At 65.6% G+C, this 27,700-nt stretch overlaps 1 protein-coding gene across 2 annotated transcripts; it reads right to left on the bottom strand.

The window, feature by feature from the left end:
* Nucleotides 1-5,700: 5,700 nt before the first annotated feature.
* On the bottom strand, nucleotides 5,701-27,564 carry MYO1A (myosin IA). Of its 2 annotated transcripts, XM_073318800.2 has the most exons (29): nucleotides 27,482-27,564; nucleotides 23,929-24,080; nucleotides 23,517-23,632; nucleotides 21,990-22,084; nucleotides 21,689-21,793; nucleotides 21,210-21,256; nucleotides 20,888-20,951; nucleotides 20,258-20,356; nucleotides 19,936-20,039; nucleotides 18,962-19,109; nucleotides 18,617-18,735; nucleotides 18,045-18,131; nucleotides 16,747-16,812; nucleotides 16,238-16,342; nucleotides 15,203-15,265; nucleotides 14,043-14,243; nucleotides 13,419-13,645; nucleotides 12,658-12,858; nucleotides 12,182-12,275; nucleotides 11,567-11,716; nucleotides 10,934-11,002; nucleotides 10,303-10,389; nucleotides 9,673-9,747; nucleotides 9,045-9,179; nucleotides 8,226-8,332; nucleotides 7,917-8,049; nucleotides 7,121-7,273; nucleotides 6,619-6,746; nucleotides 5,701-6,126 (listed from the first exon to the last, which is right to left on the bottom strand). In XM_073318800.2, exons 2-29 carry the CDS (start codon nucleotides 24,049-24,051, stop codon nucleotides 6,003-6,005), a joined length of 3,225 nt encoding a protein of 1,074 aa, XP_073174901.1. In that variant the 5' UTR covers nucleotides 24,052-24,080; nucleotides 27,482-27,564; the 3' UTR covers nucleotides 5,701-6,002. The 2 variants fall into 2 exon arrangements, with proteins under 2 accessions (XP_073174901.1, XP_073174902.1); XM_073318801.2 differs by lacking the exon at nucleotides 10,303-10,389.
* Between the last annotated feature and the right edge of the window lie 136 nt (nucleotides 27,565-27,700).

The following is a 27,700-nucleotide window of genomic DNA, read 5'->3' on the forward strand; positions in this document are numbered from 1 at the left end:
GACAAATGATGATTCCCCGCCCTGCTGCTCACCCAGTCATTTGCTCTCCAGAGCGATGAGCTTTCCCCTCCCGCCAGGCCACGGCAAGGGAATGACTCACCAGCCCCCTCCACCGGGGTCTGCCATTGCTCGCTGCGTGTCCACTGAAGCCTCACGGCATCCCACGGCCGGCGCTCCTCGACCGGAGCAGCCGAGCTCCTTCCAGCGAGTGCAGGGACTCGCCCCAGCGGCTGGGTCTCGCTCATCCGCTCCCCGGCCGGATCAAGAGGGATTCGAACCCACGCCCGCTCGCGCACAAAGCATGGCTCCGGATTTCTCAGGGCCTGGCAGATCAGTGTCCCCCTTTGGAGCAGGAACGGGCGGCCCGGCCCCAGGGATTCTGTCAGCGCGGTTTATTTCCTGACAAGCCGTCCAAACGCCCCGCTTCCTCGAACGGGGACGGCCACAGATTTCACACCAAGAGCGGCCTCGGATCAGAGACCCTGTCCCCAGAAGCCGCTGCCTGGCCTCAGTCTCTCTCCGGAGCCCGGCACACAAACTGACCGCGTCACGCTGGGCCGAGGGACCCCTTCCTGCAGCATTTCCCCGCAGAGCCGTGCGTCTATTTCAATTCAGCCACCAGTGACCTTCCCGTTGCAAGCCACTAGCTCCGCTGGGCATAACTCCCTCCCCCCACACACCACCATTGTATGGAGGGGGAAACTGAGGCAGGGGGCTTTTGGGATGAGATTTCCCCTCCTCCAGGTGACCAGCTGAATTCAAGGGGGACAGCACAGTTAGAGAAGGAGCCCCGCTACAGGGGCTAGAACCCAGGTCTCCCGACACCCTCGCCGGGCCCAGGGATTTTTAGAGCCCCCGCATACCAGCTCATCCAGATACCCACAGCCCTGGCAGTGCCAGGCTGGCAGGGAACGGGGCCTGGGACACGAGCAGTAACAGCTTTCTGCCCTGCAGTAGCGACTGCCAGTGGGCCTAGAAGAGCAGGGAAAAGCCAAGCGGGACCCAGGCAGCGCAGGAGGGGCTAACATGGGTCTTTGCAGCCCCCCCAGCCCCGGTAGGACAGGAAAGGCAGATCTGGGGGACGCTGTCCTTTGAGCAATCATGCGACTGGCATGTCGTGCTATTAGCAGACACACGCCCCCATACGCCAACCACAATAGACACCCCCCCTCCCCACCGAGGCCCTGCTGGATAAGGCTGCTCTGGGGTGGAAGTGAACTCCCCCCCCCCCCCCCGGTGCACCAGCCCCGCTCCCAGCATGGGGGGCCCAGGGGCCATAGGAAGCTGAGAGGGAGCCCAAAGGTGGGGAGAGGATAAACGGGTCTTCAAGCTGGGACGGGAGAACGGACAAATCACCCCAAACGGCTTTTCCTTGCGGCCCCTGAAGGGGGGGGGGGGTCGTGACGCTAACAGCCTGTTACAAAGCTCGTCGTCCCAGAGGCCCCCCCCCCCCCGGCAGCATGACCCAGTGTTACAGTGCCCTGCCTCAGTTTCCCCACCACGTTCTTCAGCCTTTGCCTGCCATCACAGTGGGCGGGGCCTCCCCCCACGCCACGTTAAGCCTTCAGCCGAGGCCCTTCACCCCAGTCCCATGATGTCCAAACAAACGTGCCAGAGGCCCCACTGGGCTCCACCTTCAGCCCCCTTCCTTGGACCCTGGCTCCCGGCAGAACCAGCAGGCCAGGCCACCGATCAGCCAGGCCAGGCCAGGGCTTCAGCCACCTGGCTCAGGGCCAGCCCCCAGGAACAGTCTGTCCGCTCCCCTCTGCAGCCGCTTCCCAGCTGTCCCCCCCCGCCCCCCCGCCTTAAATCCTGCACCTTGCACAGGTGTAGCGAATTGGCCCTCAAAGGGCCAGGCTGGGGGGAATATGCCACCGGCTCACCGCCCAGCCTCGTTGCAGCGCCCAGGCTCTCGCTGGCTCGTTGCGCAGAGGGAAGCCGGTGCCGCTCGAGGTCATTTTCTTCGGGGGCCAGGCACAGGGATTGCCAAGGCGCCAGCCTGCCCGTGGGTGGCTGATCGCGCCAGGACGTCGGCGCGGCAAAATCCAGCGGCGCCGGAGGGGATCGTGCCCCCCCCCGGCGTTTCCATCCCGTGAGGAATTTCGACGTCTCCTTTCGACGGGGAACGAAACCACATCGTGACGTTGCAGAAGGGACGTTCCCTGCACGGGCCCACCCTGGCACCCCACAAGGGGGGGGGTGCTGTCACGTTTCCCTCTTGAGTTGGGGAGGGACAGATTTGCCCTATTGGCTCCCTGCTCCTCTCCCAAACGTGCCGGGCAGGCAGAGGACACGAAGGCAACATACGAGGGGCCACCCCATCATCAGTTCCGCAGGGGACACCCCCACGTATCCCGCTCCCCCCCAGCCTCAGCTGCTCTGCAGTCCAGAGAGACGCCCCCCCCCACATACAGCTCCAGCCTGATTGGGTGCCAGGGGCATGGCCAAGCCGGCTCCCCGGCCCTGCGTTTCAGGCGGAAGCTGGCTCCAGGCAGGGCACAACTCGGGGGGAGCCTGGTGCTGTTCATGGGGGTGGGGGGACCCTCGCTGGCAAGGACCCCTGTGCCCCGCTGCCCGGCTCCCCCATTGGTTGGCCCTGCCGCAGCGGGCAGGTACCAGCGCCAGGGATCCAGCTGCTGGCCTGTAATTACAGAGACTAATTACTCTGGCATTTGCATCTGCACGGGGCTTTGGCTCGGGGGGCGAGGGGAGGGAAGGGGGTGCAGCTGTGCCAGAGCCGCGGGCAGAACTCCAGGTCCTGGCTTGGAAGCCGGCGCCGGAGCCGCCCTGGGGCCCGTCACCCAGGCTGCAGCGGCCCCTGCTGGTCAGTGAGGGCGTGTGGGGCGCTCTGGCAACAACCTCGCACCGCTGCTGGGACACGACAGGGGGGCCCGGATGGCACGGGAGGGACCAGGCGCCTTTGTTAGCGCAGGGCCGGAGACCCTGACCACCTAGGGGAACCGCCTCTACCCCCAAGATCCCCCACCCGTGGGAGACAGCACCGCCCAATGCCCCCTCCTCCTTCCCAGTGTCGGGCAACGCAGCTCCCCAGCCTGGCCCCAGGACCCAGGCGGCGTGGGGAGGTTGCAGCCAGAGCCACCCGCGGCTGTGGTTTGGACCAGGGCTTTTCAGTCCAAGGTCTCGGGGCTGGAAGATCTGGCACATGCCACCTGCAATGCCCCTTACCAGGCTGGCACCCAGCCCGCCCCTGCACCCAGCAGGGCAGCCACCTGCAGAGGGCTGAAGTCTGGCTGTCGGCGCCAGGTGCTGCGGTGACAGAGGGACCCCCGAGGGAGGGAACCGCCCGGTGAGAGGGGAGCCTGGTGCTGTGGCCCCCACATTCCCATGGGCCGGGGGGGGTCTCTCCTGGTGGAACTGATGCTGGCACGGGGGTGGCGGAGACAGGGCCTGTAACGAAGTGGGACTGTTCTTAATGTTTCCTCTGAATAGTGTGGGGGTGCCTCAGTTTCCCCGAGGCAGTTCTTAAGTCTCTAGGGGGTGGGATAAGGGGGTATGATCGTTGCAGAGCCCTAGAGGGCAGGTGTGTGCAGGGGTCTGGACACAGAGAATGGCCGACACCCTGTTTCCTGGCCACTGATGGCCTGGGCCCTTCCCCCCCTGCAAGGTGAGAGCTAAAGGGTTGGAGAACAAAGGAATGGTGAGAACAAGGAATCTGACCGGGAAAGAGACAAAGCCCACAGGAGGGGGGCTGGAGGGAGTTTCAGTTTGGGGGGTGGCTGGGGACAAGGAGTGAAGTGCAGACGTGGTTGTCTGGCTCACTGTCCCCCCAAAATGGACCCAGCTGAGGGGTCCTGTTCTCTGCACCTACAAGCTCTGTGTTAGACCGTGTTCCTGTCGTCTAATAAACCTTCTGGTTTCCTGGCTGGCTGAGAGTCCCGTCTGACTGCAGAGTTGGGGGGCAGGACCCTCTGGCTGCCCCAGGACCCCGCCTGGGCGGACTGGCTGTGGGAAGCGCAGGGAGGGGCAGAGGAGGCTGAATGCTCCGAGGTCAGACCCAGGAAGGTGGAGCCGGGTGAGCTGTGTGTCCTGCCTGGCTTCGTAGGGAGCCGTCCCAGAGCATCGCCCGGGGACCCCGAGACAGGGCCGTTCACCACCCAGGAGAGGCAGGCAGAGAACCAAGGGAAGAGGAAGGACTGAAGGAGAGGCTGAGCGGGCACAAAAGCTGCTGCCCCCCGTCCCGCCTAGCCCCACGGCACTCGGTCCTGCACTTGCCCATAGGCTGGTGCTCGACGCGCCGGGGACTCAGCCCTGCCATGCTGGAGCCAGGACCCTCCCCGCGCCCACCCTGAGAAACCCGCCCTCGAATTATCTCCGCTGGTGGCTGCAGCGTCCCCCCGCCCTAGCCCTCACAACCCATCCACACGTTGTCACCTAACTCGGCCTGAGAGCCCAGCGGCCCCCGGCACCCCCCAGCCCCAGCTCGCGAACCACGTGACCAACCATGGGCCTGGTTCTCTGGGACTCCGGGCCTGAGGCCGGGCAGGGATATGGGGCAGGGGGAGGCTTGTATAGGATATGGGGGGACACCAGACATCTGGCTTCAAGTCCCAGCTGCACTACTGCCCTGTGGCGAGACGGTGGCCACTTCCTGCCCCACTCCATGCCTCAGTTTCCCCTCCCACCCCTTCCCTATGAAGCTCCTATGTGCTTTGAGACTAGGGCCCTGTACAGCACCTGGCGCAGCATGACCCACGTCTCCTAAACACTACTGTAATAATCAGAGCTAGAAAACGCCTCGAATGCAGCCTTCCCCGCAGAGACGCCCCACGCTCAACCTCCCCGGCTGGATGGGACCAGCTACAGCTGGGTAAACCAAGCCCCTCAGTAGTTGTGATAGGGACACACTGGCCATCATGGGATGATCACTCACCCTTTGGGGCCTTCTCTGCTGGTTGCAAGACCCAGGGGTGCCTGTGCCCCCCAGACCCCACACATCAAAATCTCACAGCACCGTGCAAAGTTTCATTCCCTCCCCCAACATGGTAGGATGATCATCCCTGGTATGCAGAGGGGGAAACTGAGGCAGAGAGTGGATGAGATTTGATCAAAGAGTCTCTGTTCCCAAGTCTCCCCCCTCAGAACCACTAACCCCCCCTCCCCTCACTCCTCTCCTAGACCTGGGAATAGAACCCAGGAGTTCTGGCCCCCAGCCCCATCCCTGCGCTAACCCACTAGACCCCTGCACCCAGAGCCAGGAATGAAACCCGAGCTCCCGGCCTGACGAGCCCCCAGCTCCTAAGTGGGGTGTCTACGCCCCACGGCACAGCTTGAGATGGGGTGGCAGAGAAGAGCCAGCAGCTGGGATGGTGCCGGGGCCCCTCTGCTTGCCCAGGGTACCCGAAGCAGCCGCAAAACTGTCACTATTCTCGGAGCTGGTCCGGCCCCACCGCTGGCCTCTCTGCTCCTCAGCCAAGGCCGGTGGCATCTGTGCCCCGTCTCCCTGGCGTCTGATTAATGGCACCTGACTCAGGATGCCAGGGTTCAATCCCCCGCTTCGCCACGAGCTTCCCAAGTGACCTAGCCTAGGGCAAGTCCCGTGGGCTGCAAAATGGGGATATTTCCAGGAGCCCCTAGGGCCAGGCTGGCTCTCCCTGGGGGTCTGAGCAGCGCCTGGCACAGCGGGGCCTGGTGCGACCACAACACACATAACGGTGGCAGAACCCAGCCGACTTGCTCCGATATTTAATGCTATTTGCGCCGATCCCCACCAGAGAGCAGGGAGCCGGCCTGGAGTGAAGGTGATTCCCCCGCAGCCCCACTCCGCGGCCTGGACAGGGAAGGGCTCTCAGCAGCCAGGTATGACCCTGGCCTCGGGCTGCCTGGGTTTGCCGAGAGACTGGCAGAGATCAGAGCGGAAAGAGAAAGGTCCGTGCCCCCAGCTGGGCGGGATCTCGCCCTGTCATGGGTCCTTGAGCATCAGGTTCTCATCTGCTGGCATCACGGCTTCCCAGCCGTCCCTGCCCCGTAGGCACCCTGGCGCTTCAGTGGACCAGGACCTCCATCTTGTGGCTGCCTTTCTTTTTGCAGACGGGCGCTGTGTGGTTCTTCTCAGCCGTCTCCACGATCCGGATGGCGATGCTGCCCTTGCTGAACTGCGTGGAGAACCTGCACGGACCCCCGGGCGCTCTGAGATCAGCGGCAGGATCCTGCCCCGGTCCCTGGCGCGGTCCCACCCCGCCCTTCCCCCCAAGGACGCCCAACATGCCACCCCCTGCTGGGGAAAAAGCCGGAGCTGCAAGCCGTGCCAGGCTGCCACAGCTGCGGCTCAGAGCCCGGCCTGCCCAGGCCATCGCAGATCTGGGCTGAGACCCTGGCCGTGACCCTCTTGGGCTGACAGCAGGATTTGAATCCACGCCCAGATCGTGCTAGAAGCACGAACCTCCAAACCACTGGAGCTAGAGGATTGGGTCCCTCAGCCAGCAGCGGTAATAGACTCTTATCCCCTTCCAGGCAAGCCACCAGAGGGCGACAGAGACCGTCACGCGCCTAGGGTAGGTGACAGTCATGCCCATCGGCCCAATCAGAAGCCTCCTTTTCCCCTGCCCCACCCCGCTCAGGCTCCACCCCCCCACTGTTCTGGCCAATCCCTGCCCTTACTCATCAGCCACTCGGAGGTTGAGCGTCTTGGCGGTGGTCTCCAGCAGCGTCTGGTGGAGCTTGGTGACGAGCTCGATCAGGTGGTCGCTGACGAGGAGGAAGTCCCCCTTGGTTCCCACTGTGGAGGTCTAAGGGGGGGGAGCAAACAGAGGGACGCCCCCCCCATTTTAGCTCGCTGGTACGGGGAGGCAGGGGTCTCCGGCCACCTCCCACCCGAGCCGCAATGCCTTCTGGGAATGCATCACAGAGTTTTCCAGCACTGCTCCACACAACCTTGGGAGCACCCAGGGGGACTGGTGGGAAGGGGGGGGTCATGCACAGCCGCCCCCCCCCCCCGGAAAATCCTTTCCCAAGATCCCGTGGGGGAAGCTGGTTACACTTCCCCAGCATGCCCCAGCTGGGAGCATGTGTGGGTTTGAAAGAGTCCCGGGCAGCCGCGAGTGCTGGCCCTTTACCTACAGGGCCCCTTGTGCCCCGTCTCCCCCCGGCCCCGGGGCCGTACCTCATTGAGGTGCAAGACGAAGAAGCCGTCGGAGAAGCGGGTGACCGAGACGCTCCGGATGTCGCTCAGGCTGACCACGGTTTTGGGCTGAGCGGCCTTGGGGTCGGCCAGGATGATGTGATTCTTGGTGAGCAGGAAGAGCCGGGGAACCGTCTGCAAAGGAGCCGGCAGGAGGGTGAGGGCAGGTAGGGGCTGCCAGACACTCGGGGGGGAGGGCCGTCACGCCCCAATCTGCACCTCGGTAAACCCCAAAGGGGCCAAGACACCAAGTCCCGGGAGGCCTCAACACAGGGCGCTCGGCTCGGGTGCACTGCACGGCCCGTCGGGGCCCGATCCCAAGCAGCGTGGCCTAGAGAGGAGCGCCCAGGATGGGCACACAGGTGACCTGGGCTCTGTTCCCAGCTCTGGCCGGGGTAACCTCGGGCAAGTCACTGCCCCGCTCAGTGCCTCAGTTTCCCCCCTATAAAAGAGGGATGACTATACTGACCTCCTTTGGGGCACGCTTGGAGATCTCTGGATGAAAAGCGCTAGCTAAGAGCGAGGATTTATTATCCCCTGCCCAGAGAGGGGGACGGGGACCAGCTGGGCCTGGGGACACCGGGGCGACCCACAGAGCAGGTTGGGGGGCAGCAGAGGGCCGTGCTGGGGAGACCTCACTGCAGCCGGCCGGCGGAGGAGACAGCAGGAAGCCAGGGGCTTGGGGCAAGCTCCTAGCAGAGACCAAGGGGAGGCTGGTTCCCCCAGGGAGGCTCTGTGCATGGGCCCTTCGGCCCGGGGCGGGGAGGGGCCACCCTACCTTGCCGTTGGCCCGGTTGACTTTTCGCACAGTGTCGGCCAGAACCAGTTTGCCCTCGGCCGCGGTGTGGAGCGCCCGGTACTTGGGGTTCTTCCGGAGACCCAGGTACTCGCCCTGGAACGACTGCTGGAGGCTGGAAGAGACCAAGCGGGACCCATGAGCCGCCCGGCTGCCCCCCCTCCCCCAACCCCTCGCTTTAAATCACGAGCTGGAGTCCTGCTGCCCCACCCCGACTCTGGGATTGGGAGCCCTGCACTGGAGGACCGAACCCCCCCCCCCGGAGGACTGACCCCCCCACCCCATGCTAACCTCTTGGCGTACAGGGTCTTCTTGTCTTTGAAGAGCTCACTGGCACACAGCTTGTCCTGCAGGAGAGCTTTCCTCTGCGGAGTCAGCTGGTCCCGGTACTTCTTACCCTGCCGAGGGGAGGAGGAAGCCGGGTCAGGACCGGAACCCAGATCCCGCCTGCAGAGAGGGCAAAGGGTGGGGGGCGCCCACCAGGACCCTAGGGGAGGTGAATAACGAGCACAAGGCACGCAGGGAGACAGCTGCGGGGAATCACAGCGGGCAGCTCCCCGGCCAGGAGCAGCGAGGGGCTGACGGGCCGTTGTTATTTATGACGCACTGGGCAGGTGCACCAAGAAAACCCAGAGGGAGGCAGGGCGGAGAGTGGAACTACAGAGGTTGCTTTGCCTGCCACTAAAATGCAGCCACCTCTGGAATTGGGACATGGCAGCTGAGGGACAGGCATGCAGCCAGCTCTGGAGCGGGAGGGGGAACTTTGCTGAATGGGGACTGGTCACCCAGCACTGCAATGCAGCCATCTCTAGGATGGGACACGCTAGCTGTTGGTACCAGCTACTGCACAGGATTCACTTCCCCAGCACTGAGATGCAGCCGCCTCTGGGGTGGACATGGCAGCTGATGAACAGCTGCCTCGTGGTTAGGAGGGGAAGATCAGAAAAGTGCCTCCCGCTGAAGTGCAAGGAGGGAATTGCGGGAGGCAGGACGTAGCTCTGCTGGGGAATCAGGGGGTCAGACCCTCTCCCCACGGTGACAGCCATGGGATAAGCAGCCAGGACCGGGGTTTGGCCTCTCCTCTGACATGAGCCGTGCGTAGCCTCAGACCTTCCAGAGGCAGAATATTTTCTTCAGTTCCTCGTTGGTGTTTGCCAGGAACTTGTAGGGGGCGGCGGGCCAGCTGCGATCTGTCACGACCATGGGGGGAAGGTTGGTCTGCAGCCCCAGGAAAAACTTTTGCACCTTTGGGCGACGGAGAGCAGAAAACACAGGGGGTGAAAATGCAGAACCGTCTAGAGGGAAACCGACGAGGTCCTAGAGTGGGGCTGCTTTCAAATGGGTTAGATTCAAACCTGGGAGCTAGATCGCCCCAGAGGGCCTGTTCTAGAGGTTTGAAAATGGTTCTGGAGGCTTTGATTTTAGACAATTCGACATTTTAAAAACCCAACTGGGAAAGTCCCCGGGTCCCATTCCCGCCCCCACCCCCCGGAGCCATCCAGTCCCTGTCCTAGGGCCAGATCGGAGCTGACGCCCCCTAGAGGGGACAGACCCCATGCCCCATTTCCCGCCCCCTGGAGCCATCCAGTCCCCTGCCCTCGGGCCGGATTGGAGCCGGCGCCCCCTAGAAGGGAAAGGGTCCATGTCCCAGTCCCAATCCCTTAAGCGGTTCAGCGCCCCCTTTGAAGATTTGCAGCCCGTTGTCCATTCCCTCAGCCCTGGGCAGGCCCCGACTCACCAGTCTCCTGTAGATGAAATTGGCCAGGGTGGTGGACGCCCCAGAGCGGAAATATTTCTTGTATTCCTTCCGCGTCTGCAAAGGGAGGCACCCCCGTGAGCAGCCCCATGGTGGGCCGGGGCGTGAGACAGCTGGGCGACGGAGGGAACCCACCTCTCTCCTGGCTAACCCCACTTGCTTTTCTCCTGGACTAGCCCGCTGGGCAACCATCCCACCGCGCTCCCTCCCTGGCTGCCCCAGACCCCGGGCTGGGCCGGCCATCGCCGGAGAGCCCCGTTCCCAGCCGTGACCGGGCTCTGGAGCAGGGCAGGGAGCAGAGAAGACGAGCTGCCCCCAACCCGACAGAGGGCCAGGGCGGAAAGACAGGACAGTCCGGGGACAGCGCGAGAGAGGCAGGTGCAGGAGAACCAGCCGGCAGGGAAAGTTGTGGGCGTTCGGCCTGGGATCAAGTCACGGGTCAAGCACGCGTTAGACTGGGCACTGGGTGCCCAACGGCTCCCCGGCCGCCGGCAGCGCCCCCGAGCGGGCAGCTGGGGCACGACAGCGGGGTGGACGTGGGCAAAGGCTGACCGGAAGCCATGGCACAGAGGCCCCACGGGGGCGCCGGGCCGGCACCTGGGCTGCGGTTACCTTGTACCCTTTCCAGTAGGCGGAAATGGTGGCCGAGGCCTGGCTGCAGCGTTTCTGGTGCTTCAGCTCCCGCAGGAGCCTGCGAGACTGCGGAGAGGAAAGGGCGAGAGATCAGAGCCCCGCCGGAGCCCTGAGGAGGAGGAGGAGGAGGAGGAAGGACAGACGGACACGGAGAGACAGACCGAGAGACTCCGATGCACCAGAGCCCGGCCCCGGGAGGAGCGACTCGGGCGGGGCACAGGCCAGGGTCCTGTAGGGGGCGATGTGCTCCAGCAAGGCGGTGCCCCCCAGAATCACAGCTCCCCTGGGGTCCAGCCGGCCTCTTACCGGGACTCTGGGACCAATCTGCCGCCCCCCTCCCTCAGGCCCGCACCCCCCACCCCAGGCTCCCCAGCAGCACCGAGCACCCCGTCCCACTCGGCCCGCCTAGCCGTCCTGCAAAGATCCCCGGCGAAGGTTTCCACCACGCTGGGCCAAATATCGGTGCCTCCCTCACGCCGGCCAGATGCCCGCTGCCCGCTGGGCTCATCCCGACGGCTCATCCCCCATGTGCGTCTGCAGGCCCCGCGTGGGCTGCCGGCCCGGAGAGACACTGGTTGGGGGGGCTCTCCAAGAGGCACTGCCCTCTCACCTTCCATCCCCGGACGTAGGCCTGGATCAGCAGCGCCGAACTCTTCATCTGCCCGTACCGCTTCTTTTGCTGCAAAGGGGAAAGTCCGGGTGTGCAACGGGCGACGGCAGGCGGGGCAGGGAACTAGGCTGAGATGCCAGCGAGGGCCGGGCACGGCTTCTCGCAGCCGGGCACTGGGGGCCCTGAAGACCTTTCCCCCGGGTCCCGTCCTGGTGGGTTTGCACACACCCCGGTGCCGGCCCAGAGCAGCCCTGCGTCCGAACGGAGGATTTAAGGGGCAGGACGGTCTTGCAGCTAAGGTGGGGATCCCGGACACCTGGGTCCTCTTCTTGGCTCAGCGCAGACATTGGGCAAGGGGACGATCCTCCGTCCCTTGTCTGTGTAGGCCGAGCGCTGTGGGGCAGGGCCTGGCCCGCGACCCTCCCTCCGTACAGCAATGGGGCCCCGATCCCGGCCAGGTAACACACCTAAGAAATGCCCCGCGGTTTCACTCGGGAAGTGGGGTTAGCCTGAGCGAAGTCCCGCCCGGGTCAGGGAGGGGCCCCGATCCAGAGCGGGTGGGAGAGCAGCCAAAGTAAGGCCCCCCCCGGGGCTGAGGAGAAGTGGGAGGGGACGGGGGGGGGACGGGGTTACCGCTTGTCCCCGGAACCAGGCCGAGATGACGATCTGGCTCTTGCGCATCTGTTGGTAGTGAGTACGGCACTTCCAGCCGCGGTAGGTGGCCTGGATCAGCGAGGCCAGTTGAGCCACGCGCAGCCGGCGCCTGTCCTCCAGGTCGAACAGCTGGGGGGGGACAGCAGGAGGGTCAAAGCCAGGCTGGGGAGCCAGGACGCCCCCCCCCCAAAGCACGTTAACCCTTCAGGAGCTGCCTGCGGCGGGAGGCCGCGCACGGACACCCCAGCGACGAAAGGGGTCGGCAGGGACCTTTCCCTGGCGTCTGATCTCAGCGGGGCTGGAACTCAGGGTCCGCCCCCGCCCCACCTCCAGCCCTAGACGCCCCACAGCTCAGCCCCCAGGCCAGTCGCCCCTGGCAGCCCAGGACCGCCGCCCTCTCTCTCGGGACGCCAGCTGGAAGGGCCAGGGATGCCCCACAGCTTCCCGGGCAAGGGGGCAGGACTCGGCATTGGCAGCTGGACCCGCGCCCCCACTGCCCCCCCCCCACAGCGGGGGTGTTCCCAAGCAAACCTCCCCCCTCCGTCTCAGATTAGCCCATTCTCCTCCCCCCACCCCAGCCCGGCAGGGACTCACGGTGCGTGGGGTGCGGATGAAGATCTTGGTGTGCCCATAGGCCAGCTCCCCCGGGGGGATGCGCAGGTCGGTCAGCAGGGCCTGGACGCCGTCCCTGCGCCAAAGACGGGGCTCAGGCTCCTGGTCCGCGCCCCCCACCCCCTGCAGAAAACTCCCAGGGGGAAGAGGTGGCCCCCAGGAAGCCACCCCACTGCAGGAGTAGGGGTGGGGCAGGCAGGGGGGGCCAGGGCCAGGGTGGTGACGAGCAAGAGGGGGGGCAGCGCCATGGGGCTCAGCCAGTTGGTGCTACAGCCTCCCCCCCCCCCGGGCACTGCCGGCACCTCTGATACCTCCAGCCCCCCCAACCCTCCCTGCGTGGGGCTGACATCTCCCCACCCCCCAGCGCTCCCCTTCTCAGCATCCCCCCCAGGCTGCTCCCCACCCAGCAGGGTGCTCCCAGCCCCCACAATCCCCCCCGTGCTCCTCACCCCCCCTACCTGGCACCGCCCTTCCACTTGGGCCAGGTCTGCTTGCAGAGCATCTTGTAGCGCTCCAGGCATGGCTCATAGCCCTGCCGGTAGGCGTAGCCGGCCCGCCGCACCCGCACGTTCTCCAGTAGCCCCAGGTACCGGACCTGCATCTGCACCAGCCCGTCCGTGAACACGCCGGGCTCTTTGTTGTCGTTGGGTTTGATGCACCTGGGCCGGAGAGGGGATGAGGTTAGAGAGGGCTCCACTGTGTGTCAAAGCCCCTGCACTGCTCACAGCCCAGGGAGAATCTCCCCACATGCCAGTGTATGTCAAAGCCCCATCACTGCTGCGAGCCAGGGAATTTCTCCCCTCTGTCTGCTGTGTGTCAAAGCCCCCTATACTGCTCATAGCTGGGGAGTTTCTACCCTCACTCCACTTTATGTCAGAGCCCCTACACTGCTCATAGCTGGGGAGTTTCTTCCCTCGTTCTGCTGTGTGTCAGAGCCCCTACGTGGCTCATAACTGGGGAATTTCTCCCCTCACTCCACTGTGTGTCAGAGCCCCTACACTGCTCATAGCTGGGGAGTTTCTCCCCTCTCTCCGCTGTGTGTCAAAGCCCCTACACTGCTCATAGCTGGGGAGTTTCTTCCTCACTCCACTGTGTGTCAGAGCCCCTACACTGCTCACAGCCAGGGAGATTCTCCCATAGTGCCTGGGTTTGAAAGCGGCAGGCGCTGAGCTGTAGCCCTGCTCCCACCCTTTCCTGTGGGAGCCCCATCCCATGCCACCTGATGTAGTTGGGGTTCTTGGAGTAGAGGTTCTTCATGAGCGTGGCGACCGAGGCCTTGAACTGGGAGCCCGCGGTGGGGGGGCGCCGGAGGGAGGTTTTCTGGGGGTCCCCCTCAGGGAAGAGGGAGCGCAACAGCTCGTGCTGAGCTTTCCACATGGCCTGCGAGAGGTCGCGGAACAGCAGGTCGTTGTTCTTCTCCACGAACCCCGACACGTTGTAGGTCACCTGCGGGGGGATGGACCCACAGCATCACTGAAAGGGGCGCCCCTGACTCCCCAGGGCTGGGAGGTGGAAGGGACCCCAAGGTAGAGAGTCCTGGCTCCCAGCCCGCTCACGGCTTACCTGCTCTAACCCCTGGACCCCACTGCCCTCCCTGAGCCAGGGACAGAACCCAGGAGTCCTGGCTCCCAGCCCGCCCCCGCCACCCCTGCTCTAACCCCTGGACCCCACTCCCCTGACAGAGCCAGGGACAGAACCCAGGAGTCCTGGCTCCCAGTCCCCCCTGCTCTAACCCCTGGACCCCACTCCCCTCCCAGAGCTCCCTTGTCTAACCACTGGAGCCCACAAAGGCCCCCCCACGCCGGGCAGTGCATGCTGGGAGTTTGGAGGGTGCCCCCCTCACCTTGCCGGCGTAGTGGTGCACACGGAAGCAGGGCCCAGCCAGGCTGGCGTCCGTGACGTGCCGGGCGTTCTGCGTGGCTCTGCTCTCGTAGTGCTTGTGGCTGGCAAACACCTGGCTCAGCTTGGCCAGGAAGGTCTCCTCCGTCACCAGGCCGGGACGCAGGCATTCCTCGTCCAGCATGGCCAGGATCCCGACCTTGCTCTGCGCAGAGCCGGCGGGTCACGGACCTGGGGCCAGCCGGGTCCGCAGTGCCCCACACTCCCGACCCGCAGCCCCCTGCTAGCCCAGCCCAGGGCTCCCCCCACCCAGCTCCGCGGTGCCCCGCATTCCCGACCCGCAGCCCCCTGCTAGCCCAGCCCTGGGCCCCCCCCAGCTCCGCGGTGCCCCTCACTCCCGACCCGCAGCCCCCTGCTAGCCCAGCCCTGGGCCCCCCCCAGCTCCGCGGTGCCCCGCACTCCAGACCCGCAGCCCCCTGCTAGCCCAGCCCTGGGCCCCCCCCAGCTCCGCGGTGCCCCTCACTCCCGACCCGCAGCCCCCTGCTAGCCCAGCCCTGGGCTCCCCCCACCCAGCTCCGCGGTACCCCGCACTCCCAACCCGCAGCCCCCTGCTAGCCCAGCCCTGGGCCCCCCCCAGCTCCGCGGTGCCCCGCACTCCCGACCCGCAGCCCCCTGCTAGCCCAGCCCTGGGCCCCCCCCCAGCTCCGCGGTGCCCCGCATTCCCGACCCGCAGCCCCCTGCGCTCCCAGCCCTGGGCTCCCCCACCCCCCCCAGCTCTGCTGGTGCCCCTCGCTCCCGACCCACAGCCCCTGCTAGCCCAGCCCTGGCCTCCCCCAACCCCCAGCTCTGCCGGTGCCCGTTGCTCCCGACCCGCAGCCCCCTGCTATTACTATCCAGTACAGAAAAGGTCAATTGTGCCAAACCAGCCCCTGGTCCAGGTCGCCCACGTGTGCGGGGGCAGGTGCCGGCGATACAGGGAAAAGGCTGAGGGGGCGAACCGCCCCCTTGGCAGGGACTGGGCCTGGCCCCTGCTTAGGGCCAGTAAGTGGTGCCCATGTTTTCTCCTGGCTCCTCTGGCCAGGGGTGGGGAGCCCCCGCCCGCAGGCCCCCTCCCGCCAAGAGCTGGTCCCATCCCCACCGGCCGGTGCTCAACCAGCAACTCACGTCCTCAATCAAGCTGCAGATGATGCTGTTGTCAAAAAAGTCCACCGGTGTCCACTGGATGCCCTGGGGAGGAGAGCGGCCGTCGGACCCTGACCCGGCTGGCAGCGGCACCAGCTGGGAAGACCAGCAAAGGCCTGTCCAGCTGACGGGGGACGGCCCGGGGCGCCCACGGGATTTCACTGGCTAAACCCCCCACTTCCAGTCCAGGCTGCAAAGCCCAGCTGGATTTGGGTGTGGGGGCTGGGGTGCACCGGCGGGAGCCTGGGAGCCTCACACCAGAGGCCGGGGGGTGGGGGAGCTGGAGTCCGAGCTCCCGGCCCAGTCTGGAGAAAGTCGAGGGGCCGAGCCAAGAGAGGCCCGCGCGGGATTTTTAAACCCCCAGCAGGCGGAGTTGACGCCAGGAGCAGGAAGCAGGACAGGGCCGGTTCGCAGGGATGCCACGGGGTGGCCCTGGGCCAGGAACTGAACCCAACAAAGCAGCCACGGCTGCATCTGTCTGACCCATTGCTCCGGCCCCGTGACCGTGCCGGGCCCCGCGGTCACCACGCACCGCCTGCCTCTGCCCATCACCCCACCGGCCGCAGTTCTCACTCGGGGCTTCCAGCCCCGCTCCCGGCTTCAGGCTCCGGCGGGATCTGGGGACCAGGACGTCCGGAGCCCCGGGGCTTTGCACGTGTTTATTCCCAACCTTCCTGTTAGGGTGCAGCCAAATCCGGCCGCGGGGGCTGGGGGCCAGGCTGCCGGCAGCTGCTGGGTGGGGTGGCTGGAGCAGCTTGTGGACACCCGGGGCGCAGAGGCGGGGGGGGGGGGGGGGGGGGGGAGATACGTCATTTCCAACCCCCCCCCTCTCCTGACAGCTGAGGCTGTTTACTGCCCTGGCTAAAGGCCTGTAACTTCAGTGCCAACAGTCGCCCGTCGGCCGCGTGCCGTTCGCTGGGGGGCCATCGGAGCGCTGCGCTGGGCGAGGGGGGTCGTATCGGCAGGGGAACTACAGGCAATGAGGCCCACCCGGCGGCTTCCCAGGGCCCCCGATACCTCCCGCACGTATTCCTCCTGCTCCTCCTTCAGTGTCAATAGGATGAAGGCCTGCTGCAGCTTCTCGTTGCAGTAGTTGATGACGAACTGTTCGAAGCTGTTTTTCTGGGCGAGAAGGAGAAGGCAGAAGGGCCCGTGGGACGAGGGTTCGGGGCCACGTTCCCTGTTCCCCCCCGGGGCTGCTGCTCTAGGCAGGAGGGTGCCGCACCCAGGAAGCCGGGAGTATGGCAAGTTTACCACCCCGCCCCCAGCTCTGCAGGGCCCCTCAATCCCAATCTGCAGCCCCCCGCTAGCCCAGCCCTGGGCTTTCCCCCCAGCTCTGCGGTGCCCCTGACTCCCGACCTGCAGCCCCCCTTAGCCCACTGCTAGCCCAGCCCTGGGCTTTCCCCCCAGCTCTGCGGTGCCCCTCGCTCTCGACCCGCAGCCCCTGCTATCCCCACCCTAGGCTCCCCAGTTGCCCGCTGCCCTGCACAGGGGAAGCCGAGCGGCCTGCCATACCCAGCACTAACCTGGAAAATCTCGAAGCCGTAAATGTCCAGAACTCCCATCACCTTCCTCCGCTCGCTCGAGTCCACCTGGGCAAACAGGGGGGCTCGTTACCCATGGACTCGCCACGTCCCGAGGGCCCAGCCTGGGCTCCAGGGACGGGGCAGGGATCGTGGGGGGGGGGGCGGGGGGCGCCGTTGGATGGTTCAGCACAAGAGCTCCAGCAAAGCCCCGGGAGGGGGGCAGGACTCAGGGTGAGGGCAAGGTGTGGGGGAGAAGCCAGCAGATGGGAGGACAGGGAGGTGGAAGGGGGGGGGCCCTGGGAGACAGCGGGGATGAGAGCAGGGGATTCAATAGCCTCTGTCCAGCGGTGAAGGGAGCCCCCCAGCCCCCCGCTGGCCAGGCTACACACAGCAGCTCCCGCACCTTGGCCGGGGGGCTCCCGCTCCGAGGGTGTGACAAAGTGAGAATGTTCTTAATGTTTTCTCTGAATACTGTGTGGGTGCCTCAGTTTCCCCTATGCATTTCTTAAGTATCTAGGTGGGGCGGATGTGACGAAGTGGGACTGTTCTTAATGTTTCCTCTGAATAGTGTGGGGGTGCTTCAGTTTCCCCTAGGCAGTTCTTAAGTATCTAGGTGGTGGGATAAGGGTGTATGATCATTGCAGAGCCCTAGAGGGCAGGTGTGTGCAGGGGTCTGGACACAGAGAACGGCCGACACCCTGTTTCCTGCCAACTGATGGCCTGGGCCCTTCCCCCCTGCAAGGTGAGAGCTGAAGGGTTGGAGAACAAAGGAATCCGGTGACCTCCTGGCCCGGGAAAGGAACAAAGCCCAGAGGAGGGGGGGCTGGAGAGAGTTTCAGTTTGGGGCTGGCTGGAGACATGGAGTGAAGGGCAGACGTGGTTGTCTGGCTCACTGCCCCCCAAAATGGACCCAGCTGAGGGGGTCCCGTTCTCTGCACCTGCAAGCTCTGTGTTAGACCATGTTCCTGTCATCTAATAAACTTTGTTTTTTTACTGGCTGGCTAAAGGTCCCGTCTGACTGCGGAGTTGGGGGGCAGGACGCTCTGGCTGCCCCAGGACCCCGCCTGGGCGGACTGGCTGTGGGAAGCGCAGGGAGAGGCAGAGGAGGCTGAAGGCTCCGAGATCAGACCCAGGAAGGAGGAAGCTGTGTGAGCTTCTTGCCCTGGAGATAGGACGCTTCCCCTGGGGAAAGGAGGCTCCCCCAGAGTCCTGCCTGGCTTCGTAGGGAGCATCGCCCGGGAACTCCATGACAGAGGGGTTCGAGCCCCACCTGGGGCTGGCGTCTCCAGCGCACCCACCTTGATGCTCTCATTGATGCGGGTCACCAGCCAGTTGAAGAGCCGGTTGTAGATGTTCTTCGCCAGGGCATCCCGCCCATAGCAGCCCTAGGAGCAGAGGCAAAGGGGCTGGAGGCTGGCGGCTACGCAGGGCGGCTCAGAGGGACCCTGGGGCTGGGCCCACGTGGGCCAGCCCCGCTCAGGGGGGGAAGAACCTGCTCCTGAGCTGGTGATTTCAGCCCCAAGCCAGGGAGCTGAGCAAGGGAGGCTCAGACAAGAAACTTCACGTCTCGGCACCGGCCCCATCCAGGCCCTGCTGGACACCAGGGAGCTCCTGCGGCCGTGGGACTGAGCCAGAAAAGCCCCGAGCCTGGGACAGCCCTGGCAAGAGGAGGCCGGTCGCTGGGGGGGGAACGGGGGGGCGCGAACGTGGCTCAGCCCCACCGCTAATGGGGTGCGACGCCTGTTGAGACCTGCGGGGCGCTGGGAGGAGATGCAGGGGTTCAGGGGGCTGATGGAGATGTCTGCACACACCGAGCGCGGCAAAGGGAAGGGGTCTGGCTCTGGGCCTCCAGCCCCGTCCCCTCGCTCACCTGGGCCACGCTCAGAGCCGTCACCACCTTCTCCTGCTTGGCCTCCACGGTGCGGGAGCACAGGGCCTGCTCCAGGACGTGCTCCGGCAGGCGGATCAGCTCGCAGATCTCCCGCACGGCTGCATGGGGAGAGGCCTGGTTAGCTCCACGGGGAATGCCGCCGGGGGGGGGGGGCGGCTGGGGGGCAGGAGGCGAGACCGTCATGGGATCAGGGAGGGGGTGGGTGAAACCCAGGGGAGGGGGCCTCGGGAGGGGTGACTGGGGAGCCAATTCTGGGCTAACGGTGCCAACCAGGTGCCTGGGCCGAGGGCAGGGGTCCTGTCCCACCGCGGGCCCCCGCCTGACCTCGTGTGTCCTGGATGCTGGAGGACTCCATCCCGCTGGCCTGGAACTGGCTGTCCAGCTGCACGTTCCCCAGCTTGAGCACCACGGCCGTCACCTCCAGCAGCGCCCGCACCTCGGCTGGCGAGAAGCCGATGACCTTCATGGCTTCCTGCCAGGGAGACAGAGGAGTGCAGAGTTTGGGGGTCTGAGTGTGGGGTGCAGGTTTGGGGGTGCAGAGTTTGGGGTGCAGGTTTGGGGACCTGAGTTTGGGGGCGGTGACGAAGTGGGAATGTTCTTAATGTTTTGTCTGAATACTGTGTGTGTGCCTCAGTTTCCCCTCTGTGTTACTCAAGTATCTAGGCGGTGTAGGATAAGGGCGTGTCCTCACAGTGACCCCTAAGGGGCAGGTGTGACGGCCAACGGGCTGCAGAGAATGGCCGACACTCTGCAGCCTGGCAAGGGTGGCAAGTGGCAGCCAGGCCCCTCCTCTGCGAGGATCAGCTAGAGACCAGGTGACCTGCTGGCCCGGGAAAGAGACAAAGCCCAGAGTGGGGGGGGCGGGGGGAAGGGGGGGAACACTGCGGCTGGGCAGCTGGAAGGGGTCCTCCTCCGGGGTTGGGACTCGGGGGAGAGTCCCTGGTGGGTGCTAACCAGCTCCGTCCTACGCTGGGTCCCCGGCGACTAGCAACCCGTCGGTCGCCCACTGGCTGGGAGTCACTGCCGGCTGCGGGTGGGGGGCAGGGCCCTTTGGGGGGGTGTCAGGCTCCCCCGGGGGGGGACTTGCTGCAGGGAGCACACGGGGTGACCGAGCTGGTTCCTTGCCCGGGGGGAGACCCCGCCCCAGAGTCCTGAGCAGCTTCATCTGGAGCAGGTGCCGAGCACCGGGCCTGGGGCCCCGTGACAGGGGTGCAGTGTAGGGATTTGGGGGGCAAGTTCAGGGGGTCCCATTTTACCCGGACAGACTGATTCACCCGCCTCCCGCCCCGAGGCTGGACCTGAATGGCTCGGAAGTTGGCCGCGTCGTCCACGCCCGGCAGGCTGCGGTCCTCCTGGCCCAGGTATCCATAGCGCCTGCAGTCCCGCTCCAGCTTCAGCTCCCCTGCGAGAGGGGACAGGCTGCGGCTCAGCCAGGAGCAGCCTCCCGCCCGGGTCCCCCGCCACTGGCACTCGCCTGGGTCCCCCCGGGGCCCTGCCCGGGTTGCGGCGATGGGCCCCAAACCCTGCCTCCGGCCCCCAGCCCAGTGGGGGCACTGCCCAAACCCCATCCCCCGACACAGCCCCAAAACCCCGGCCCCCAGCCCAGGGGCCCAGCCTTACTCAGGAGCTGGTCAGATCCCCCGGCCAGGAGCTGGTAGAAGATGTGGAAATTCCTCTCCCCTTTGACGTGTCTCACGACGCGGGATTTCTCCAGCAGGTCTGCAGCAGGGAGAGCGGAGGGGAGACACGGGGGAGCCCCGGCTCAGCGTTAGGGTCACCCACAACGCCGCCAAGGGGATCAGTCCCCAGGAGGCTGCTGGGGTGGGGGGGGAGAATCGGTGCCCCGGGGGTCACTGCGGGGGGGGGGCGCAGACTCTGGGCCCCAGTTGGTGCTGGAGGGGGCGGGGAGCCGGGTGCTCGGGGAGGGGTACTGGGCGGGGGTCCAGCCCCTATTGTTCCATTGTGCCGCGCTGGGAACGGATCTGTGGCCCTGCTCCCCGCAGGAAGCCGAAGTTCCGGCTAAGGGGTGGAAGCAGCTGGGACCCCCCCCCCCCCCGCCCCAGAGGCCCCACGGTCCCGCTCCGGCCTTAACCCAGTGCCTGCCGGGTCCCGGCGTGCTGCACTCCCCTGGCACAGGTTGGAGGGCACGCTGCCCGCACACTCCTCTCCAGCCGGGCCTGCACGGAGCTGCTGGCCCCGGTCCTGGCCCGGCCCCTGCCCAAGGGCCCGCGGGGGGCTCGGGGCACTTACAGTTGCTGATGACACCGCCCAGGGGCTCGCCCTTGAAGTCAAACTCCACGTCCATGTACTTGCCCTGGGAGAGGCAGAGATGGACGAGTCAGGGGGCAGGACAGGACGGGGGGTCGCGAGGGTGGGGGAGGGGAATGTTGGGGGGATGGGAGTCGCAGGGCAGGGTGGCATTGGGGGGACATGAGTCACGAAGGTAGGGGAGGGGGAAACTGGGGGGACAGGAGTCGTGGGGAGGGGGACAGGAGTCGGGAGGGTGGGGGAGGGAGACTCTGGGGGGACAGGAGTCGAGGGGGAGTGGGGGGCTGGAGGCAGAACCACTCACGAATCTGGAGGAGTTGTCATTGCGGATGGTCTTGGCGTTACCGAAGGCTGCAATGAGAACGGGGGGGTGGGGCGGGATCATTATTTGTACCTTTCGTGGGATTCCCCCCACCCCTCACCTGCGGTAGGGCAGCCCCTCTAGGGTGGAGCAGGTGTGGGGGACGTGCCACGGGCAGAGCGCGGGGGGCTCCCCATTGTGGGGCACAGCCAGGGTTCGAGGCTGGTATGGAGGGAGGGTCAGACGAATTTGGGGCAGAGCCAGCTCGGGTCAGGCTCCCGGCGGGGAGAACACCTGGGAGCCCCGTGGCCTCTGACACCCCCCGGGCCGGGGACCGGGACACGAATCGGCCAGGCCCCGGCAGGGGGAACACCTGGGAGCCCCATGGCCTCTGACACCCCCCGGGCCGGGGGCCGGGGCATGAACCGGCCAGGCCTCGGCGGGGGAACTAGGGGCTCTTCTCAGGGCCAGGGGGCACCCACCTTCCAGCACCGGGTTGGACTGCAGCAGCTGCTCCTTCACCTGGTTCACCTCCTCACCCTTGCCACACACGGCGGCCACGTAGGACATCACCTGCTTGCTGGCCTCTGCGGGGACAAGCAACAGCCCGGCCATTGGGTCCCGTCAGGCTCCTGGCTGCACAGAACGGGGGGTGACTCCGTCACGGACCCCCGCATGACTTCCCCCATGGGAATGACTCGGCTGACGACCCCGAGGGGTTCGCCCGCCATCCCTAGCCCCCACAACCCCAGGCTCGGCTGGGGGCGGGCGTCCCCGCCTCACCTGTCTTGCCCGCGCCACTCTCGCCCGTGATCAGGATGCACTGGTCCTTGTCGCGGTCCCGCAGGGAGTGATAGGCATCGTCAGCGATCGCGTAGCTATAAGGATGGGGTGGGGGGTGGGGTAAAGGGAGAGGGGTTAGAAGGGGACAGATCCCGCCCCCCCGGCCAGGGCTCCCCACTCCCCAGCCCAGAAGCCTGGCTGGAGGCCCGGCCTTGGGGGTCTCGGCTGGGCTAGCAGGGGGCTGTGGGTCAGGAATGAGGGGCACCATATCACACAATGCTTGTTCCTACCCCCTGCCCCCCAAGCAAACACTCCTGCGAGCTGCGCTGAAGCGGAGTCAGGGACCCTGCGCACCCCCAGGTTTGACTCAATTATACATAAGCCCTTTATGGACTCGTCGTCCACCCTGGGACAGGACGGGCCGGGAACCCGCCCTTGCTGCCAGCTCCGGGAACCGGCTTAAGACTCTGATTCGCGCCACACCAGCCACCACGGCTTGTAGGGTTTTGAGTCACTGCCAACCTGGGGCCAGATCTGAGCCGGTGCTCCCTAGAGGGGACAGACCCCGTGCCCCATTCCCCCCCTTCCTGAGCCAGCCAGTCCCCGCACTAGGGCTAGATCAGAGCTGGTGCCCCCTGTGACGAAGTGGGACTGTTCTTAATGTTTCCTCTGAATACTGTAGGGGTGCCTCAGTTTCCCCTCAGCATTTCTTAAGTCTCTAGATGGTGGGATAAGGGGGTGTGATTTTTGCAGAGCAAAGGGCCAGGGTCCATAAATGGCGACACTCTGTCTCCTGGCAACTGATGGCCTGGGCCCTTCCCCCCTGCAAGGTGAGAGCTGAAGGGTTGGAGAACAAAAGAATCCGGTGACCTCCTGGCCCGGGAAAGGGACAAAGCCCAGAGGAGGAGGGGCTGGAGGGAGTTTCAGTTTGGGGCTGGCTGGGACATGGAGTGAAGGGCAGACGGGGTTGTCTGGCTCACTGCCCCCCAAGACGGACCTGACTGAGGGGTCCTGGTCTCTGCACCTACAAGCTCTGTGTTAGACCATGTTCCTGTCGTCTAATAAACCTTCTGGTTTCCTGGCTGGCTGAGAGTCCCGTCTGACTGCGGAGTTGGGGGGCAGGACCCTCTGGCTCCCCCAGGACCCCGCCTGGGCAGACTCGCTGTGGGAAGCGCACGGAGGGGCAGAGGAGGCTGAATGCTCTGGGGTCAGACCCAGGAAGGTGGAGCCAGGGGAGCTGTGTGTCCTGCAGACAGGCTGCTCCCAGGGAGGAGACTTCCCCAGAGTCCTGCCTGGCTTCGTAGGGAGCCGTCCCAGAGCATCGCCCGGGGACTCCATGACACCCCGTAGAGGGGAAAGGCCCCATGCCCCCTTCCCTGCCCCCTGAGCCAGCCAGTCCCCGCACTGGGGCTAGATCAGAGCTGCCGCCCCGTAGAGGGGAATGACCCCGAGCCCCATTCCCTGACTCCCCAGTTCGCCCCCCTCGCTTAGCGATGGCCCCCGCCAGCCTCCGCCCAGCCCACTCACATGTGCGGCTTGACGGCGAAGAAGTTGCAGTTGCGGTATTCCTCCACCGTCTGCGGGGAGTAGATGGGCAGGGGCTGGTATGGGTTCACGGAGATCACCACGTTCCCGATGTACGTCTGGGGAGGGAACGCAGAGGCCGTGAGCGTGCGGGGGAGAGCGCGAAGCGTGCGGGGCCTGGGCTGAGCACACCAGGGAGGAAAAGAAGGGAAGATCCGGGATGCAGGAGCATGCCGGGGAGCGAGCCGGGTGCCCGGCAGTCTGCCATACGGGACCGGACCCAGGCCAGGCGTGCACCAATCCTTCCCCATGGGGCAGTATCCCAAGAGCTCCGTCTCCAGGCACCTGGGGCGGGGAGGAGCCCCCGATCGGCCCCATTGCTCCCCCCCCCCCCCGCGCAGCCTCCGACACCTACGTAAATCTCCTGGTGCCCAAACCGCTCCTTGAGGTTCTGCAGCAGCGACTCCTCCGACAGGGGGTCCAGCAGCACCAGGTCCCCCACCCCGGTGGTGTCCAGCAGGGGCAGATTGGCTTCCATGGCCCCAGCGGGCAGTGGGGAGGCAGCCACTGGAGGGGAAGATGGGCGGAGGGGAGAGCAGTGAGCGGAGGGGTCCCTGCTGCCCAGGGACTTAGCCCTGCAAACGGGGTGCAGTGCGCCCCACGGATTGAGCAGGGGGACACGCCCCCCGATTTAAGGATCAGCCGCGGCTCACATCATAGCTAGTGAATGGCAGCCTCTGCCCCTGTCTCAATCCATCTAGGAGAGCCCAGGTCCCTGGGTCTAGTGGTTAGAGCAGGGGGACGGGGAGCCACGACTCCTGGGTTCTATCCTGGGCTCGGGGAAGGGAGTGGGTCTAGTGGTTAGGGCGGGGAGGCAGGACTCCTGGGTTCTAACCCGGGCTCTGGGACAGGAGTTGGGTCTAGTGGTTAGAGTAGGGGGGGCTGAGAGCCAGGACTCCTGGGTTCTATCCCTGGCTCGGGGAAGGGAGTGGGGGTCTAGTGGTTAGAGCACAGGGGGCAGAGAGGACTGGTACCTGCTGATAGTTGGGGGGGGCACAATTTAAAAGTTTGTCCCCTTCCCCCCCACATAGCTTGAGTCACACTCCCCCCAGGCACATCCCCCCTCACCCTCAGCAGCCCCTCCTTGCAGCTCTCAGCTGTTTGCTGCTGCCCAGGGAGGGGGCCCAGCTGGCAAACCCCGGCAGAAATCTGGGGTGGGGCATGTGACCCCCCCCCCGCCCCACACACACACGTTGCCTCTGACAGGGGGGCCTGGGAGCCAGGACTCCTGGGTTCTTCCCCTGGCTCTGGGAAGGGAGTCAGGCTTAGTGGGTTAGAGCACAGGGTGGGGCAGGGAGGCAGGACTCCTGGGTTCTATCCCTGGCTCTGGGAAGGGATGGGGGCCTGGTGGGTTAGAATAGGGTACGGAGGCCTGGGAGCCAGACAGCCTAGATCCTATTCCCACTCTGCAGCTGAGAGGAGAAGGGAGTCTTGTGTTTGCGTAGCTGGCTCATTTATGCCGGCTGGGCTTGGCCAGGCAGCCAGGTGCCCCTTCGCCAGCAGCAGGGCTGCCCCGTCCCGTCGGCAGCAGGTCCTGAACGATGGGCCTCTTGCTGAGCTGCCTCCAGGGGCTCCCAAGGGAGCAGCAGTGTGAGGGTCTGGGCATCACTAGACCCCCCAATCTAGCACAGCCAGATGGAAAGGGGAGGGGGGAGGGCCCAGTGGTTAGAACAGGGATGCTGGGTGGCAGGACCCAGGGGTGTGCCTAGAACTGGGTATTTCGAGCAAGGGCCTGGGAGTCAGGACATCTGGGTTCCCTGCTTGGCATGGGGAGGTGAGTGGGTCAAGCAGGAAATTAGGATGCAGGACACCTGGGTTCTCTGTGTCATCCCCCCTGCCCCTTGGTACCCCACATTCCCCAGCTGTTGATTGTGCAGTGGACAGATGTGGAACTGGTTTGTTCTTTGAGCATGAGAAGACAAGCTGAGATCTCAGGGGCTTCCAGGGCTGGGGACCCCAGCACCAGGCCCCGAGGGAAAAGCCGCAGCAGGAGTAGGAGGAGGCCGGTGGGTGCGGGGACAAACCCCAAGGGCTCAGAAACAAGCGAGGTCCCCATGAAAGGGCGAGATCCCGTCGCAGCAGGTGGGCCCAGTGCCGGAGGGGTTAATGTCGGAGCCAGGAAAGGAGTGAGTCAAGACAGGAAGCCAGCTGGAGCAGGATGCCAGCTGGGGAGAGGAGGAACTGGCTGGGCCATCTCCTGGCTTGCACAGGCCCTGTTCTCCCCTCCCCTCCAGCGCCCCCCTGACACGCTCTGTCCCCGGCTCTGCTCCCTGCCCCCACCCTATCCCTCCAAAGCAGCCCCCAGAGCCGCCTGCCAGGAGCCGCATGCCCTGGGGATCTGTCGGCACAGCCATATGGCTGTAAGGGGAGGGGCAGGTTGAGGGTGCCCCACAGCTGCCAGCACCCCCGCCTTAGGGCCAGGGGGACAGTCAGTCCCACGTGAACAGAACCCAGGGGTCCTGATTCTTCCACACACACCCCCCCCGGGTACGGCCTTGGCATAGCCATTGAGCGAGGGGAGACTCCTCTCTTAGAAGGGAAGCCCCAGCCCCCCTCGGCCAGCGCTGGCTGGTCCCAGCTCATGGGGGACGATCTAAGGCTTCACCGCCCGCCGGCCGAGCTGCACTCCCCAGCCCTGCTAGCCCTTCTCTGGGCCCAGCACTGTGCCCGCTCGGGGCCTGGGCTGCAGGGTGTCCCAGCCCCACCGCTTGGAGGGGGAGGTTACAGGGTGCTCTGCTCCCAGCCGGGCACCCCAGCTCTCAGCAGCTCCCGCTGCCAGCCACACGGGGTCGGCCCTGAACCCCGCTGGCCCAGCCGCGCCCCCTGCGGTGAAGTGGCAAAGAGGGGAGAGGCAACCGAGCGGCCCCCGGTTTCTGCCTCCACAACCCCTGGCAACCCCCAGAGCCTCCTGCTTGTCCCGTGGAAGTTAGAAGCGTAAAACGGTTTTGAGGATGGGGGCCCACGGCCAGTCAGGCGAGCCAGCTTCCACCCCAGCGGGGCCGCGGAGGGATCCCTGCTTTGACCAGGGGGCAAACGCAGCCCTGGGGGCTGGGGCGGAGGTCAGGAGCGACGGCAAATATTATTAGCAGCAGGATCCTGGCGCAGCTCCGCGCCCGCGACCCTGGGCTCCACCTGACGGCCCCGGGCCTGCAGCAGCAGCTGTCTGCTCTGTCCTGCCTCACCAGCTCCTATTTTAAACCCTTCCCGTCTTTTATACAGGGGCTTGTTTTTTAAATACAAGCCAACCTTCACCTTCGATTTACAGCCTGCCCCGGACTCTGCCCCGGAGCCATAAACCGCAGGGGCTCTTATCAGGCCTGCTGGAGAAAGTTCATCTCGGCCCCCAGCGAGCGAAGAAAGCGGGTTCAAAGCCGGGGGTGGGGGGGAAGGCCGTTTCCGAGGCCTGCGTGTGTTTGGGGGGGGGGGTACAGGGGAAGGGAGGGGGCTCAGAAGCCAGACCCATCTTCCCTTTGTCTGTTTTCACGCTCAGCCAAGGGTTTTAGGAGGAAGTTCAGTCTCAATGCAAATAACCAAGGACAGCCTCCGGTTCTTCCCCGAGCAGGACCCCTCTGCCATCACAGTGGGGTCCCCCCGTTAGGGCAGAATGGGGTACAATGCCTCCGCACCACGACACCATCAGCACACCCGGCGGCAGGGCCCCCCCTCCGTTTCCCCAGGAAGCCTGGGGAGGAAAAGAAGGTTTGTCGCCGCCCTTGGAAGCTGTGGCCAGCGAGGGCAGGGGGATTTCCTGCAGCTGGGGGGAGGGATGCAGAGAGGACGCCCTCCCGGAAGCCACCCTATGGCTGGGGCTTTGCCACCCGCCAGGGGCCAGCGAGCCGCCAGGCAGGCTGGCAGAGGGTGGGGAAGGGACGGAGGTGTTGGGCAAAGCCAGCCGGAGCTGTACTCACCTCCCTGCTGACACCGCGTGGCTGGCACCTCGGCAAGTCGGGCCGGTTCTGCGGGTTGCTTGGCAGAACGGAGCCAGCTGTGCCACCCAGCCCAGCCCTGGCTCAGAGGGAGCTGTCCATGGTATGTGGCGCTCTGAGGCAGGGCCACCCTGCCTCCACCCCCCTCGCCGTCCTCACCCCACCCACTTCCTCCCCCAGGCTGCGAGGCGGGGCAGCCTC

This window comes from Lepidochelys kempii, chromosome 20 (assembly GCF_965140285.1).
Source record: "Lepidochelys kempii isolate rLepKem1 chromosome 20, rLepKem1.hap1, whole genome shotgun sequence".
In the NCBI taxonomy this organism is placed as follows: Eukaryota; Metazoa; Chordata; order Testudines; family Cheloniidae; genus Lepidochelys; species Lepidochelys kempii.